Source organism: Leucoraja erinacea, chromosome 9 (genome assembly GCF_028641065.1).
Source record: "Leucoraja erinacea ecotype New England chromosome 9, Leri_hhj_1, whole genome shotgun sequence".
Taxonomy (NCBI): Eukaryota; Metazoa; Chordata; class Chondrichthyes; order Rajiformes; family Rajidae; genus Leucoraja; species Leucoraja erinaceus.
In genome coordinates, this window is record NC_073385.1 from 20,067,647 (window position 1) to 20,084,116 (window position 16,470).

The following is a 16,470-nucleotide window of genomic DNA, read 5'->3' on the forward strand; positions in this document are numbered from 1 at the left end:
GATATGGGCCAAACACAGGCAGGTGGGACTAGTGTAGATGGGGCATGCTGGTCGGCATGGATGAGTTGGGCCGAAGGGCCTGTTTCTGTGCTGTGTAACTGAGTGGGGACAGTGAGCAAGGCAGGCGTCAGACAAAGCCCAGCCTCCCATGGTGGGGTGGAGGGGGAGAGAACACTCACACAATTCTGGGGAATTGTCCCATAGGGTGGGAGTTATCTTGGGCTGGGAACGTCCGTCAAGAACCCGGAAAAGTTGGCAACTTCCGAACCTGGAAAGACTCTGGGTTTGTGCGGATGGAGCATGGCTGCCCTCTGCTGGCGGGCAGAGGAAGTGAGCGCAGCACCCTGGGGTGGGAAAGAATCTGTCCCAGTGAGGGGCAGCACCCTGGGGTGGGAGAGAAGGGACCCTCAGTCTGGGTTTATGGGAAGAGATGTCCATTGTTCTGGTCCCTAGGGTGGGGAGTGGTGTGTGCCTTATTCTGTCCCTAGGGTGGGGAGTGGTGGCACGGTGTTCTGGACACTAGGGTGGGGAGAGATGGGTGCGGTGCGCTGGCCCTGAGGGTGGGGAGAGGCCAGTGCCTTGTTCTGGGTCCCTGGTCAGAGGTACCCTTTCCCCAGTGGGTGGGGGATGTTCTCCACACCTACCTTCTGCTGCTCCTTGGCCTCACTGACGTTCTGGCTGCGATGTTGCAGCATCTTCTCGATGTCACGGACTCGTCCTGCTGTCTCCCTGATCCTGTCGCTCAGCTCCTCGCCACCCTGCTGACGAGAGAAGTCGGAGGGTCGAGGCGTGAGTCCACCCTACATCGCCAGGCGCACAGCGGAGACCACACTGACTAGTTACATGGTTCAGCAACTCAACGCCCAGGAAGGAAGAAGATTACAGACAGACATGTGCGGGTGTGTAGGACAATTGTTCTTCGTGTGTAGGGAGTGGATGAGAAAGTGGGAGAATATAGAACTGACAGGAACCAGATAGAAGTACAGGTGCACAACCTTTTATCCGAAGATCCAAATAACGAAAACCTCCGAATAGCGACATTTTTTCGGTCCTTGAAGAAAGGTCCTTGAAAACGTTCACCGAGGGCGGCCCGCAGAGGTGACAGCGGAACCTCCGGTCGGTCCTCGAAGAAAGGGGAACTAAATCCCCATTCATAAAAGAGAAGGTGAGGGTATATTGCGCGAGAGGGTTAATAATTGACAATATGCTGCTACCTGCCCGCTGAGTTAAAAAGTTCCCACGGTAGACACGATACACAGTGTATCGTGAGTCTTGCGTGGGAACTTTTTAACTCAGTGTGCAGGCAGCAGCAGATTGTCGCTCCCTTCAGTTTCACCCCACCTACACCCCTCTGCTCCCCGGCCATGTGTGTGACCCCATCCCTCCCCTCTCCAGCTCCCCGCTCATCGCACCGGCGCGGGAGCTTTGAACTGTCTTCACGTCGGCGATGGCAGCAGGCAAGTACAGTCACCGGAGATGTCAGGACCAATTGGACGTCGACCACCAGGCCCACCGCAAGCACGGAGAACCCAGAGACCCACAGCCAACAGCAGCCCAGCCCCGCTGCAACTACAGAGGAACCTGGGTTGCGGATGACGGGGCGCAGCTCGGGGCGTCGTAGGGGCCCATCGGGGAGCGGGTTCCTGTTGGTCCTGACGTCTCCGGCCACCTGCTATCCTCCGGGAACTGTACCGCCCTTGCAGGAGAGTGGGGTTGTTTGCAGTTGCAGAGGGAGGGGGCAAGGGCGGTACAGTTCCCAGTCTCAGCTCCAGTCCAGGGGGGTGGCCGTAGACGTCAGGACGGGAGCCCCCCAGACCTCTGCACACTGAGATCCCAGAGACCCACAGCCAGCAGCAACTCCAGCCCAGCCCCGCTCCAACTCCAGAGGAACGCGTAGGGGCAGAAGCTGATGGTGTGCAAGGTACGAATTGTTCTTGGGGTGGCGCAGCTCGGGCTGTGCTCGAACTGCCACTTGTCGCCGTAGCGGCCCATCGGGGAGCAAATTCCTCTGGAGTTGGAGGGGGAGGGGGGTATTGTGCTGTTTGATCGCCCACTGCTATCCCAGGGACAGGGAGACACAGCGGCTTTTTAGACTGGTGGGCAATCACTTCCAAAGTTTTGCCCACACAGTCAGTACACCTCTCCTACACTGCATTTCATACAAACATTTATTCTGCAAGAAAAAACGACATTGAAGACTCAAACCCGCGACCGAGTAACTGCCGGGATCAAGGCGCAAACTCGCGACCTTGCGGATATGAGCCGAGCACTCTACCACTGAGCCAGCCATTAAAATCTACGCTAAAAAATTTCCATTCCGAAGACCGACAAATTCTGAATTACGAAAAGTGTCTGGTCCCAAGGCTTTCGGATAAAAGGTTGTGCACCTGTATATAGTTATGATAGACATGGATGGGTTAGACAGAGCCTTTTTCCCAGGGTGAAAATGTCAAAGTCAAGAGGGCATAACTATGGTGTGAGGGGAAAAGTTTAAAGGAGATGTGCAGAGCAAGGTTTTTTTTTTAAGCAGAGTGGTGAGTGCCTGGAACACGCTGTCAGGGGTGGTGGTGGTGGAGGCAGATACAATAGTGGTGTTTAGGGGTTTTTTAGATGTTCATGTGGATACGCAGGAAATAGAGGGATATGGATTAGTTTAACTTGGCATCATGTTCGGCATGGACATTGTGGGCCGAAGCACTTTCACCTGTGGTGTATCCTAGCTTATGGAAGGACCAGTGAGAAGCTTGATAACAGAGGGGAAGAAGCTGTTCCTGAGTCTGGTGGTGCGCACTTTCAAGTTCCTGTACCTTCTGCCGGATGGGAGCGGGGAGAAGAGATGATGGGAGTGGGATAAGTCTTTGATTATGTTGGTTGCTTTTCCGTGGCAGCGTGAAGTGTAGATGGAGTCGATGGTCTGTGTGATTGACTGGGCTACATCCACATGTCTCTGCAATGTCTTGTGGTCGGGGTGAATGGGCCAGGACTCTGGTCAGATCTCCGAGCCTCACCTTCGCCTCCGTGTGTTCCAAGGTGCCGGAAGTCTGCAGGACCCTGGGGTCGACCTCTGCCGTGGGCGGGTTGCGTCGCTCTGCACTGGAGCTGCTGGATTCCGCCGCTGCCTCTCGCCGGGCAGACGGAGCCTCCCACTCTCCCTGCCAGCAACATAGCAGCATTAGAAACAGGCCATTCAGCCCTACACACATGCTATACCACTGGGTCACATCACGTACTTCATTGAGACTTTAGAGGGATAGTTTAGAGGGGTATGAGCACATTTACAGGTGTCCTACCCCAATCCTCATTCCGTACAGATGCCCCTCATTCACCCTCTCCCCCACATCGTGCTCCTTCCTACCTCAGGCTCAAACTCTGATGCCCCATCGCTCCCGGAGACCCTGGCCCCCCGCTGTGCCGTGACGTGCCGCAGCCAGTCCTCGATCCCACCATTCTCCCCCGGCAGCTGGTCCAAACTGTGTCTCTCCTCCATCTCCGGTACCCAGCTGTGGAGAGACGGCAGAGGTATGAGATGGCAGGACGGTGGGGTGGGGTGGAGTGTGGTGATAGTTTAGAGATACAGCATGGAAACAGGCCAATTTACAGCGAGCCAATTCCCTACAAACCAACACGACATTGCAATGTTGGAAAAAACTGAAGCACCCGGAGGAAACCCACGTGGTCACAGGGAGAAGGGTCAAACTCCAAACAGACCCGAGGTCAGGATCAAACCTAGGTCTCTGGCGCTGTGACGGCACTGGGCCTGTACTCGCTGGAGAAAAGAATGAGGCGGGACCTCATTGAAATGTACAGAATAGTGAAATGCTTGGATAGAGTTTGATGTGGAGAGGATGTTTTCACTAGTGGGAGAGTAAAGGACCAGACGCCATAGCCTCAGAATTAAAGTACGTTCTTTTAGGAAGGAGATGATGAGGAATTTCTTTAGTCAGATGGTGATGAATCTGTAGAATTCTTTGCCACAGAAGGCTGTGGAGGCCAAGTCTGTGGATATATTTACAGCAGAGATAGATAAATTCTTGATTAGTACGGGTGTCAGAGGTTTATGGGGTGAAGGCAGGAGATTGGGGTTAGGAGGGAGAGATAAATCAGCCATGATTGAATGGCGGATTAGACATGATGGGCCGAATTCTATTCCTATCACTTATGATCTTATGATCTCTACCCGCAGCGCCACTGAGCTGCCCATTTGGATAGATAAATGGATATGCTGAAATAGAGATATGGACGTGCAGGCAGATGAGGTTAGTTTAACTGGGCATCTTATTCAACATGGACACTGTGGGCCGATGGGCCCCATTGCTGTGCTGTGTTACATTCTGGTCAGTGACCCCAGCGCGCGATGTCGGATCCACGTACCTCCGCTGATGTTGCAAATATTCGTCACCCACAGGTGGCACAACCTCCCTGCTGGTCTCGAGCCCCACCGGCCCCAACACTTCCACCTCCAGGGGCCCAGGCAGCTCCTGACCCCAGCGCTCTCGAGGCAACAGATCCCTCCACTCCTCTGGGGGCCGAGCCTTTGACCAAGGGCCAGAGACTTGCCCTGTGATGTCCACCCGCTCCCTGCTCCACTCCGTATCCATCGGGAGTGGTGGTATCTCCTCTGTTCCGTCCAGCGTCCAGCGTTGCTGCCCCTCCCTCGGCTCGAGCGCCCTGCTCCTCTCCAAAGAATGGATCTGGGTACAGGCAGGAAGAGACACCAGGCAGTGAACACAGGCAGTTCCCCCGCCCTACCACAATGATGCAACAGCCAAGAAAGCACAACAACCCCTCCACTTCCGCAGGGGACTGAGGAAGCGTGGCATTATTGAACTAAACAATGCGAGGTATGGTGATGCAGCAGGCTCCACCTGCTGCATCACCATCAGGCCATCCAGTGTACAGATACAGAATAATGGGAATGATGTTTAGGGCAAGATAAAGTCCAGTAAAGTCTGATTAAAGATCATCTAAAGGTCTCCAGTGAGGTAGATTGTAGGTCAGGGCTGCACTCTAGTTGTGGTGGGATGGTTCAGTTGCATGACAACAGCTGGGAAGAAACTGCCCGTCCATCATTGTCTGAGTAACCCTTATGTAGGAGTGGGGATTGAGGATCAGGACACCTTTCCACATTGCTCAAAACCAGCGATCCCTGGGTACGGTCAAACCGATGTTTAGCAGCATGCCTCTATTCTCTGGTTTGACTGTGAGGAAGGGATGGAGTGCAGGCCATGTTTACAGCTGCCATTACCTGTGGAAATTCCTCTGCTGTGGGCGTCACCTCCTCATCATCACTGTCCCACAGCTCTTCCTGCTCATCCCCGCTGGCCATGGGAAACTGCTCAACTCTGACCCCCATGTCCACGCCAACCTGCCCGTCCTGTGAAAGCAGAGGAGGTGTCAGTACTCTTGATCTGGTATTTTGTTGGTTCACATGCTTGATCAGTGGTGTTTTATTATTAATTTTTATTATTATTATTGTTTAGTGTTTTCTTAGTCATTCGTAACTGTTACTGTATGTCATGTTGTTACTTGTGGGTGGAGCACCAAGGCAAATTCCTTGTATTTGAATACTTAGCCAATAAACTTACTTACTTACTTAAGTGCCTGACCAACAAGCCCAGTAGATCAGCAGAGGTCCTGCACAATCCCTGACCATCTCCCTCACACCCACCCTGAAGTCACCGTCCACAGGAAGCATCTGATATAGCCGTCCATCTTACACACCACACGCCCCACCATTGACTCCATCTACACTTCATCCTGCCTCAGGAAAGCAACCAACATAATCAAAGACTTGTCCCATTCCTTCTTCTCACCACTCCCATCCGGCTGAAGGTACAGAAGCCTGAAAACGTGCACCACCACACCCAGGAACAGCATCTTTCTCTCTGTTATCAGATTTCTGATCGGTCCTTCCATAAGCTCGGGCAGCAGTTCCCAAATGATGAGCCTCGGCAGCGGCGTGCCGTGAAGCCATTCTGTGTATGCTACAAATTTATTTTATTTCACATAAGGTCTGTTTCCAGTAACAGAGCTCGAAATTAACGATTGCCCGGTTGCCAATGGCCACCTAAAGTTCTGCCGGGCAACCTAAAAGCCGTGTCATTTTGCCCGGCTTGGTAAGCACCCGGGACACCTATCGTTCAACTCTGAGCGGGCTCCCCTCTCTATCTCCCTCTCTCTGTCACTCTCCGTCTCCGCCCGCCATCCATGTCCGGGTCTCCGGTTCTCTGATCGTGGCCGCTCCTCATCCGCCGGCATGGCCGGCCGCCTTGCACATGCGCACAACCACCGCCTCACCGCGACCACTGAAAACCAACGCAGAATCATTCCCTGGAGCTGGAGTAACACCCTGCTTCTTGGTTTCCTGGTCCTCCAAAAATATTCCAAATGGAATTTAAACTGGAGGTGGTGGAGGGTCCACCACCAAACTACAAACTGAAAAATAACAGCCTATTGCACTTTATCTGTGTACTTATATGGTCTATGGTATATAGACACACTGAACTTTTATCTGCTGTTCTGTATTATGTTTACATATTTTGTTGTGCTGCAGCAAGCAAGAATTCCATTGTCCTATCTGGAACACAGGACAATAAAACTCTCTTTACTCTTGACTTGGACTTAAGCAAAAAAGGGTTCTTGGGGAAAAAAGAGGTATCGTAAATTTAGTTGCGTCTGGTTGGGTAACTATGGTAGGATGAAGACTATTTCATGCTTTAATTGTACAGGGTAACTCCATGGAACAGCCAGCATCTCTGGATAGAAGAAATTGTGTTTCGGGTAGAGACCCTTCTTTAGACTCTGGTTTTAGTGTTTTTAGTTTAGTGTTTAAGATACTGCGTGGAAACAGGCCCTTCGGCCCACACCGACCACCGATCACCCATACACTAGTTTCATCCCAAACATTAGCGATGTAAGTCAAGATTCAAGAGTGTTTTATTCTCTCACGTCCCAGTTAGAACAATGAAATCCTTACTTGCAGCAGCACAACAGAATATGTAAACATAGTACTCTGTAAATGTTATAAACGAGAAAGCAAAACTGTGTATATTTATATACGAATATATGACTATATAAATATATATATGTGTGTGTATGTATAATATATATACCCACACACACACATACACACACACACACACACAATTTCCCTCCTGGGATTAATTAAGTTCTATCGTATAGTATCGTGTATGTAGGAAGGAACTGCAGATGCTGGTTTAAACTGCAGATAAACACAAAAAAGCTGGAGTAACTCAACAGGTCAGACAGAATCACTGGACAAAAGTAAAATATTAAGTTTTGGGTTGGGTCTGAAATAGGTTCTTGCACACCTTTGGAATGTGGAAGGAAGCAAGAGCACCCGGAGAAAACCCATGCGGTCAAAGGGAAAAGGAGCAAACTCCATACAGACAGCACCCATATTCAGGATCACTTCTGGGTCTCTGGCACTTTTAGGCAGCAACTTTATGACCAATGTACTGCCCCATAGTCTTGAACTGAATTAAAACATAATAAAGGGGGACATAGCGTAACTTAGAGATTTAAAACTGAAAATGGATACTTTCCTTTTTTTAGTAACCAAAGTTATCAACCTATAATTCTGTGTGTTGGAAAACAAAATATAGTGGCACAGCTTGCTCCCTCACACGCCAGAGATCTGTGTTCGATCCATATAAGATACAAGATAATTTATTTGTCACATGTACCAATTGGTACAGTGAAATGTGTGGTCGCCATACAGCCATACAAATAATAATAGAGCACAGAACACGATAGTTTTAACACAGACATCCCCACACAGCGGGATGAAATTCCAACTGTGAGGGGAGGCTCCAAAATTCAGTCATTCTCCTCTGTTGGCCTCCCGTGGTTGGGGGGCTCCCGAACCCCCCGCTGTCGCCGCTACGGGCGGCTCAATGTTCAAGCCTACTCGCCGCGGTGATGGAAAACCGACGTCGGGACTGGAGGACCTCCTCAGCGGCTTGGACATCCGAGTCGGGCACCTCCTACCGGAATCCACGGCTCCCGAAATCCGCAGGCCGCGCTGGGCGGAGATTCACACTGGCGGCCCTCGGAAAAGGGTCCCAGGACTCCGCGATGTTGTTCAGTGCCGGCCGCGCTGGAAGCTCTCCAAACCACAGCTCCGTGATGTTGGAGCAGCAAGCCCAACACTCCGGAGCTTCAACGGCGATCCCAGGTAGGCATCCGCACGCTCCACAGTGAATCCAGCGCTGCGCCGCTGTTGAAGCTCTGATCCGGTCCCCGGTCTCTGGCATGAAAGGCCGCTCCAATCCAGTGGGTAGGCCGCGAGGATTCGATTCGGAGAAATAGTCACGTCCTCACTGGGAAACGATTTCCCCCTTACCCTACCCCCCTCCCTAGTGGATCTCTGTTTTCGGGCACTGTCTGTGTTGAAATTGCACATTTTCCCTCCAAACGTGTGGGTTTCCTCCCACATCCCAAAGACGCATTGGCTTCGTAGCTTAACTTGTCTCTGTAAAATTGCCCCTAATGTGTAGGAAGTGGGTGAGGAAAGTGGGATAACAGAACATGTGAATGGGTGGTGGACAAAAAAGCTGAAGAAAATTAGTGGGCGAGGCAGAATCTATGGAGCAAAGGAACAGGCAACGTTTTGGGTCGAGACCCTTCTTCAGACTGATGTAGGGGGGGGAGTGGCGGGAAAAAGAGAGGAAGAGGCGGAGACAGTAGGCGGTAGGAGAGCTGGGAATGGGAGGGGAAGGACTACCTGAAATTGGAGAAGCTAATGTTCATACCGCTGGGGTGTAAACTACCCAAGTGAAATATGAGGTGCTGTTCCCCCAATTTGCGGTGGGCCTCACTCTGGCCATGGAGGAGGCCCAGGACAGAAAGGTCGGATTCGGAATGGGAGGGGGTTGAAGTGGTGAGCCACCGGGAGATCAGGTTGGTTATTGCAAACTGAGTGGAGGTGTTGTGCGAAGCGATCACCAACCCTGCGCTTGGTCTCACTGAGGCTGATCATACGCTGAATAATCCAACCAGATTTTTGTTTGGAAGTGGAAAGAAATAATAGAAATTGCATTCATCGCAATGTGTAAAAAGAGATGAAATACAGTAGTGTAATTTTGCTGCATGTCATTGTGGTATATATCATGTCTTGATTGGTGAACATGTTTAGTTTGTGACTTTATTTGAAGCAGAAATAATATGTGAATGCTTCATTGAGCATAATTCCGACTGGTAACTACGCACTTCGTCCGAGCACATTATCGCACGCGTCATGCAAGCCGTCTTCAATGACCACCAAAACTGTCATTTGGCAACTTAAAAATCTGCCAAGGTTGCCCGGCTGGAAACCGAGAAAAAAAGTTAAGCGAGAGCCCTGAGTAATCGAGTTCCAATGGGAGGGATCCAGATCCAGGATCCGGGATGCAGACACAGCAGCTCAAAGCCAGACTCAGAGGCAAGAGGGCGATCCGGGAATCCTGACCACAGGACGCTGCAGTGGAACATGGCCCAAGAGTAACGTCTGTCCTCCCCAGTGGTCTACAGCCGCGCTTTAAGAATAAGGGGTAAGCCATTAGGAACGGAGACGAGGAAACACTTTTTCTCAGCGAGTTATGAGTCTGTGGAATTCTCTGCCTCAGAGGGCGGTGGAGGCCGGTTCTCTGGATACTTTCAAGAGAGAGCTAGATAGGGCTCTTAAAGATAGCGGAGTCTGGGGATATGGGGAGAAGGCAGGAACGGGGTAGTGATTGGGGATGATCAGCCATGATCACATTGAATGGCGGTGCTGGCTCAAAGGGCCGAATGGCCTACTCCTGCACCTATTGTCTCTCTGCCTCCCCTCACTCTCTGCCCCCCCCTCACTCTCCGCCCTCCCCTCACTCTGTACCCCCTCACTCTGTGCCACATCACTCTGTGCCCCCTCACTCTGTGCCCCCTCACTCTGTGCCCCCTCACTCTCTACCCTCTCACTCTCTGCCCCCTCACTGTCCCCTTTCACTCTCTGCCCCGGGCCAGGACACTCATCAGGAGACAGATCCCCGAGCCTCACCTTCTCCTCCGTGTGTTCCACGGTGCCGGAAGTCTGCAGGACCCCGGGGTCGGCTTCTGCTGTGGGCGGGTTGCGTCGCTCTGCACTGGAGCTGCTGGATTCCGCCGCTGCCTCTCGCCGGGCAGACGGAGCCTCCCAGTCTCCCTGCCAGCAACATAGCAGCATTAGAAACAGGCCATTCAGCCCTACACACATGCTATACCACTGTGTCACGTCACGTACTTCATTGAGACTTTAGAGGGATCGTTTAGAGGGGTATGAGCACATTTACAGGTGCCCTCCCCCAATGCCCATTCCGTACAGATGCCCCCCATTCACCCTCTCCCCCACATCATGCTCCTTCCTACCTCAGGCTCAGATTCCGACGCCCCGTCGCTCCCGGAGACCCTGGCCCCCCGCTGTGCCGTGACGTGCCGCAGCCAGTCCTCGATCCCACCGTTCTCCCCCGACACCTCCTCCCTCTCCCCCGGCAGCTGGTACAAACTGTGTCTCTCCTTCATCTCCGATACCCAGCTGTGGAGAGAAGGCAGGGGGGGTGAGATGGCAGGATGGTGGGGTGGGGTGGGGTGGTGTGAGGTGGGGTGGGCTGTTAGTTTAGAGATACAGCACGGAAACAGGCCAATTTACAGCGAGCCAATTACACTACAAACCAACACGACATTGCAATGTTGGAAAAAACTGATGCACCCGGAGGAAACCCACGCGGTCACAGGGAGAAGGTGCAAACTCCACACAGATCCGAGGTCAGAATCAAACCCAGGTCTCTGGCGCTGTGACGGCACTGGGCCTGTACTCGCTGGAGTTCAGAATGAGGGTGGACTTCATTGAAACGTACAGAATTGTGAAATGCTTGGATAGAGTGGATGTGAGAGGATGTTTCCACTAGTGGGAGAGTAAAGGACCAGACGCCATGGCATCAGAATTAAAGTACGTTCTTTTAGGAAGGAGATGAGGAGGAATTTCTTTCGTCAGAAGGTGATGAATCTGTAGAATTCTTTGCCACAGAAGGCTGTGAAGGCCAAGTCTGTGGATACATTTAAGGCAGAGATAGATAAATTCTTGATTAGTACGAGTGTCAGAGGTTAAGTGAGTAAGGTCAGGGCCAATAGTGAGAGGGGAGGTGAATACCAAAGTCAAAGTGTTATATATGAATGCACGAAGTATAAGAAATAAAGTGGACGAGCTTGAGGCTCAGTTAGAAATTGGCAAGTATGATGTTGTGGGAATTACAGAGACATGGCTACAAGAGGGCCAGGGCTGGGAACTAAATATGCAAGGGAATACATCCTATCAAAAAGACAGACAGGTAGGCAGAGGGGGTGGGGTAGCTCTGTTGGTGAGGAATGAAATTCAGTCCCTTGCAAGGACTGACATTGAAACAGGAAATGTGGAGTCAGTATGGATATAACTAAGGAATTGTAAGTGTAAAAAGACCCTAATGGGACTTATATAGTAGCCTGGACATAGGGTGCAAGTTGAATCAAGAGGTAAAATTGGCATGTCTTAAAGGTAATGCTATGGTTGTTATGGGAGATTTCAACATGCAGGTTGCCTGGGAAAATCAGGTTGGTAATGGACCCTAAGAAAGGGAGTTTGTAGAGTGTCTCCGTGATGGATTCTTAGAGCAGCTTGTACTGGAGCCTACCAGGGAGAAGGCAATTCTGGATTTAGTGTTGTGTAATGAACCAATTTTGATGAGGGAACTTGAGGTTAAGGAGCCATTAGGAGGTAGTGACCATAAAATGGTAAATTTTAATCTACAATTGGAGAGGGAGTAGGGAGGTGTCAGTATTACAGTTGAACAAAGGGGACTAGAGCCATGAGGGAGGAGCTGGCCAGAGTTGACTGGAAAGATACCCCAGCAGGGAAGACCATGGAACAACAATGGCAGGTATTTCTGGGAATCATACAGAAGGTGCAGGATTAGTTCATTCCAAAGAGGAAGAAAGATTCCAAGGGGAGTAAGGGGCGATCGTGGCTGACATATGACGTCAGGGACAGTATAAAAATAAAAGAGAAGTACAACATAGCAAGGATGAGCGGGAAGCCAGAGGATTGGGTAATGTTTAAAGAACAGAAGATAACTAAAAAGGCAATGCGGGGAGAAAAGATGAGGTACGAAGGTAAGCTAGCCAAGAATATAAAGGAGGATAGTAAAAGCTTCTTTAGGTATGTGAAGAGGAAAAAAATAATTAAGACCAAAGTTGGACCCTTGAAGACTGAAAAAGGTGAATTTATTATGGGGAACAAGGAAATGGCAGATGAGTTGAACAGGTACTTTGGATCCATCTTCACTAAGGAGGACACAAACAATCTTCCTGATATAGTAGTGGCCAGAGGATCTGGGGTGACAGAGGAACTGAAACAAAACCAAATTTGGCAGGAAATGGTGTTGGGTAGACTGATGGGACTGAAGGCTGATAAATCCCCAGGGCCTGAGGGTCTGCATCCTAGGGTACTTAAGGAAGTGGCTCTAGAAATCGTGGATGCATTGGTGATAATTTTCCAATGTTCTATAGACTCAGAGTCAGTTCCTGTGGATTGGAGGGTAGCTAATGTTATCCCACTTTTTAAGAAAGGCGGGAGAGAGAAAACGGAATTATAGACCAGTTAGCCCGACATCGGTGGTGGGGAAGATGCTGGAGTCAATTTTAAAAGATGAAATAGCCGAACATTTGGATAGCAGTAACAGGATCGGTCCGAGTCAGCATGGATTTACGAAGGGGAAATCATGCTTCACTAATCTTCTGGAATTTTTTGAGGATGTAACTAGGAAAATGGACAAGGGAGAGCGAGTGGATGTAGTGTACCTGGACTTTCAGAAAGCATTTGATAAGGTCCCACATAGGAGATTAGTGGGCAAAATTAGGGCAGATGGTATTGGGGGTAGAGTGCCGACATGGATAGAAAATTGGTTGGCAGACAGGCAACAAAGAGTAGGGATTAACGGGTCCCTTTCAGAATGGTAGGCAGTGACAAGTGGGATACCGCAAGGCTCGGTGCTGGGACCGCACCTTTTTATAATATACATCAATAATTTAGATGAAAGGATTCAAAATAACATTAGCAAATTCGCAGATGACATAAAGCTGGGTGGCAGTGTGAACTGTGAGGAGGGTGCTATGAGAATGCAGGGTGACTTGGACAGGTTGGGTGAGTGGTCAGATGCGTAGCAGTTGTAGTTTAATGTGGATCAATATGAGGTTATCCACTTTGGTGGCCAGAACAGGAAGGCTGATTATTATCTGAATGGTGTCAGGTTAGGAAAATGGGAAGTACAATGAGATCTGGGGGTCCTTGTTCATCAGTCAATGAAAGTAAGCATGCAGATACAGCAGGCAGTGAAGATAGAAAATGGAATGTTGGCCTTCATAACAAGAGGAGTTCAGTATAGGAGCAAAGAGGTCCTTCTGCAGTTGTACAGGGCCCTAGTGAGACCACACCTGGAGTATTGTGTGCAGTTTTGATCCCCTAATTTGAGGAAGGACATTCTAGCTATTGAGGGAGTGCAGCGTAGCTTCATGGTTAATTCCCTGGATGGCGGGACTGTCATATGCTGAGAGAATGGAGCAACTGGGCTCGTATACTCTGGAATTTAGAAGAATTAGAGGGGATCTTATTGAAACATATAAAATTATTAAGGGTTTGGACACTCTTGAAGCAGGAAACATGTTCCCAATGTTGGGGGAGTCCAGAACCAGTTTTAGAATAAGGGGTAAGCCATTTAGAACGGAGATGAGGAAACACCTTTTCACGCAGAGAGTTGTGAGTCTGGGGAATTCTCTGCCTCAGACGGCGGTAGAGGCCCGTTCTCTGGATACTTTCAAGAGAGAACTAGATGGAGCTCTTGAAGATATCGGAGTCAGGGGATATGGGGAGAAGGCAGGAACAGGGTACTGATTGTGGATGATCAGCCATGATCACATTGAATGGCTGTGCTGGCTCGAAGGGAGCGAATGTCCTACTCCTTCACCTGTTGTCTATTGTTATGGGGAGAAGGCAGCTGAATGGGGTTGGGAGGTAGAGATAAATCATCCATGATTGAATGGCGGATTAGACATGATGGGCTGAATTCTATTCCTATCACTTATGATCTTATGATCTCTACCCGCTGTGCCACTGAGCTGCCCATTTGGATAGATAAATGGATATGCAGAAATAGAGATATGGATGACGTGCAAGCAAATGAGGTTAGTTTAACTGGGCATCTTATTCAACATGGACACTGTGGGCCGATGGGCCCATTGCTGTGCTGTGTTACATTCTGGTCAGTGACCCCAGCGCGCGATGTCGGATCCACGTACCTCCGTTGATGTTGCAAATCTCCGTCACCCACAGGTGGCACAACCTCCCTGCTGGTCTCGGGCCCCTGGGGCGCCAACACTTCCACCTCCAGGGGCCCAGGCAGCTCCTGACCCCAGCGCTCTCGAGGCAACAGATCCCTCCACTCCTCTGGGGGCCGAGCCTCTGACCAAGGGCCAGAGACTTGCCCTGTGATGTCCACCCGCTCTCTGCTCCACTCCGTATCCATCGGGAGTGGTGGTATCTCCTCTGTTCCGTCCAGCGTCCAGCGTTGCTGCCCCTCCCTCAGCTCGAGCGCCCCGCTCCTCTCCAAAGAATGGATCTGGGTACAGGCAGGAAGAGACACCAGGCAGTGAACACAGGCAGTTTCCCCGCCCTACCACAATGATGCAACAGCCAGGAAAGCACAACAACCCCTCCACTTCCGCAGGGGACTGAGGAAGCATGACATTTCTCCAGTAACTCTTACAAACTTCTACAGATGCACCCTAGAAAGCACACTGTCAGGTTGCATCAATTTGCTTTAGGAACAGCTCTGCCCAAGACCGCAGGAAATTGCAGTTGTGGGTGTAGCCCAGTCTGGATCCTGGACTGGATAGCATACAAAGATTGTCACTGCATCTCAGTACAGATGACAATAATAAACATCACAACTTGCTGTTGCCTTTGCCTGTCTGATAATATTCTTCTTCCAAAGGCAGGGGATGCAACCTAAGGGGGACTGTGACCGATTCCTGCTTCTGTTTCTAAAGCAGTTTGATCCCCACCTGCATTCTCTGCGTCACCCCCTGGATGCCCTCTTGGGAAAGGTGCAACAGAAATGCCTATCTCTTTTTATCGTTTGAATTGATTGGAAAATACAGTGTATAAACAGATATTTCGGCCCACCGAGTCCACGCCGACTATCAATCACCCGTTCACACTAGTTCTGTTATCCCACTTTTGTATCCGCCTGGAAGATATAATGGGCAATTTAGAGGCCAATTACGGTGGCGCAGCGGTAGAGTTGATGCCTTACAACAAATGCTGCGCCGGAGACTGGGGTTCGATCCTGACTATAGGTGATGTCTGTACAGAGTTTGTACGTTTTCCCCGTGACCTGCGTGGGTTTTCTCCGAGATCTTCGGTTTCCTCCCACACTCCAAAGACGTACAGGTTTGTAGGTTAATTGGCTTGGTAAATGTAAAAATTGTCCCTAGTGGGTGCAGGATAGTGTTAATGTGCTGGTCAGCACACACCCGGTGGACTGAAGGGCATGTTTCACGCTCTTTAAACTAAACTAAATCTTTAAACTAAACTAAACATCTTGGGGATGTGAGGGAAACCAAAGGAAACTCACACGGTCACAACATGAACGTGCAAACTCCACACAGGCAGCACCCAATGTTAGGACAGACCCTGCGTCTCTAGCGCTGTGAGACAGCGGCTCCACCTGCTGCATCACCATACCTCTCATTGTTTAGTTCAGTTTAATTTAGTTTATTGTCATTTGTACAGTGAAAAGCTTTTGTTGTGGGCTATCCAGTCAGCGGAAAGACTATACATGATTACAATCAGGCCATCCAGTGTACAGATACAGGATAAAGGGAATAATGTTTAGGTCAAGATAAAGTCCAGTAAAGTCTGATTAAAGATCATCTGAAGGTCTCCAGTGAGGTAGATTGTAGGTCAGGGCTGTACTCTAGTTGTGGTGGGATGGTTCAGTTGCATGACAATAGCTGGGAAGAAACTGCCCGTCCATCATTGTCTGAGTAACCCTTATGTGGGAGTGGGGATTGAGGATCAGGACACCTTTCCACATTGCTCAAAACCAGCGATCCCTGGGTACGGTCAAACCGATGTTTAGCAGCATGCCTCTACTCTCCGGTTTGACTGTGAGGAAGGGATGGAGTGCAGGCCATGTTTACAGCTGCCATTACCTGTGGAAATTCCTCTGCTGTGGGCGTCACCGCCTCATCATCACTGTCCCACAGCTCCTCCTGCTCATCCCCGCTGGTCATGGGAAGCTGCTCATCTCTGACCCCCATGTCCACGCCAACCTGCCCGTCCTGTGAACGCAGAGGAGGTGTAAGTACCTTTGATCTGGTATTTTGTTGGTTCACATGATTGATCCATGGTGTTTTATTATTAAT

At 50.2% G+C, this 16,470-nt stretch overlaps 1 protein-coding gene across 1 annotated transcript in view; it reads right to left on the minus strand.

Moving 5' to 3' along the window:
• Window positions 1-16,470, minus strand: part of LOC129700594 (uncharacterized) — a 107,831-nt gene that overhangs the window by 48,653 nt on the left and 42,708 nt on the right. Inside the window, exons 20-28 of the mRNA XM_055641212.1 lie at window positions 16,258-16,386; window positions 14,341-14,660; window positions 10,384-10,549; window positions 10,037-10,180; window positions 5,246-5,374; window positions 4,372-4,691; window positions 3,356-3,500; window positions 3,009-3,152; window positions 645-761 (exon numbers count right to left, since the gene is read on the minus strand). Coding sequence (XP_055497187.1) covers window positions 645-761; window positions 3,009-3,152; window positions 3,356-3,500; window positions 4,372-4,691; window positions 5,246-5,374; window positions 10,037-10,180; window positions 10,384-10,549; window positions 14,341-14,660; window positions 16,258-16,386 — 1,614 coding nt within the window. The remainder of the gene's footprint in view (window positions 1-644; window positions 762-3,008; window positions 3,153-3,355; window positions 3,501-4,371; window positions 4,692-5,245; window positions 5,375-10,036; window positions 10,181-10,383; window positions 10,550-14,340; window positions 14,661-16,257; window positions 16,387-16,470) is intronic.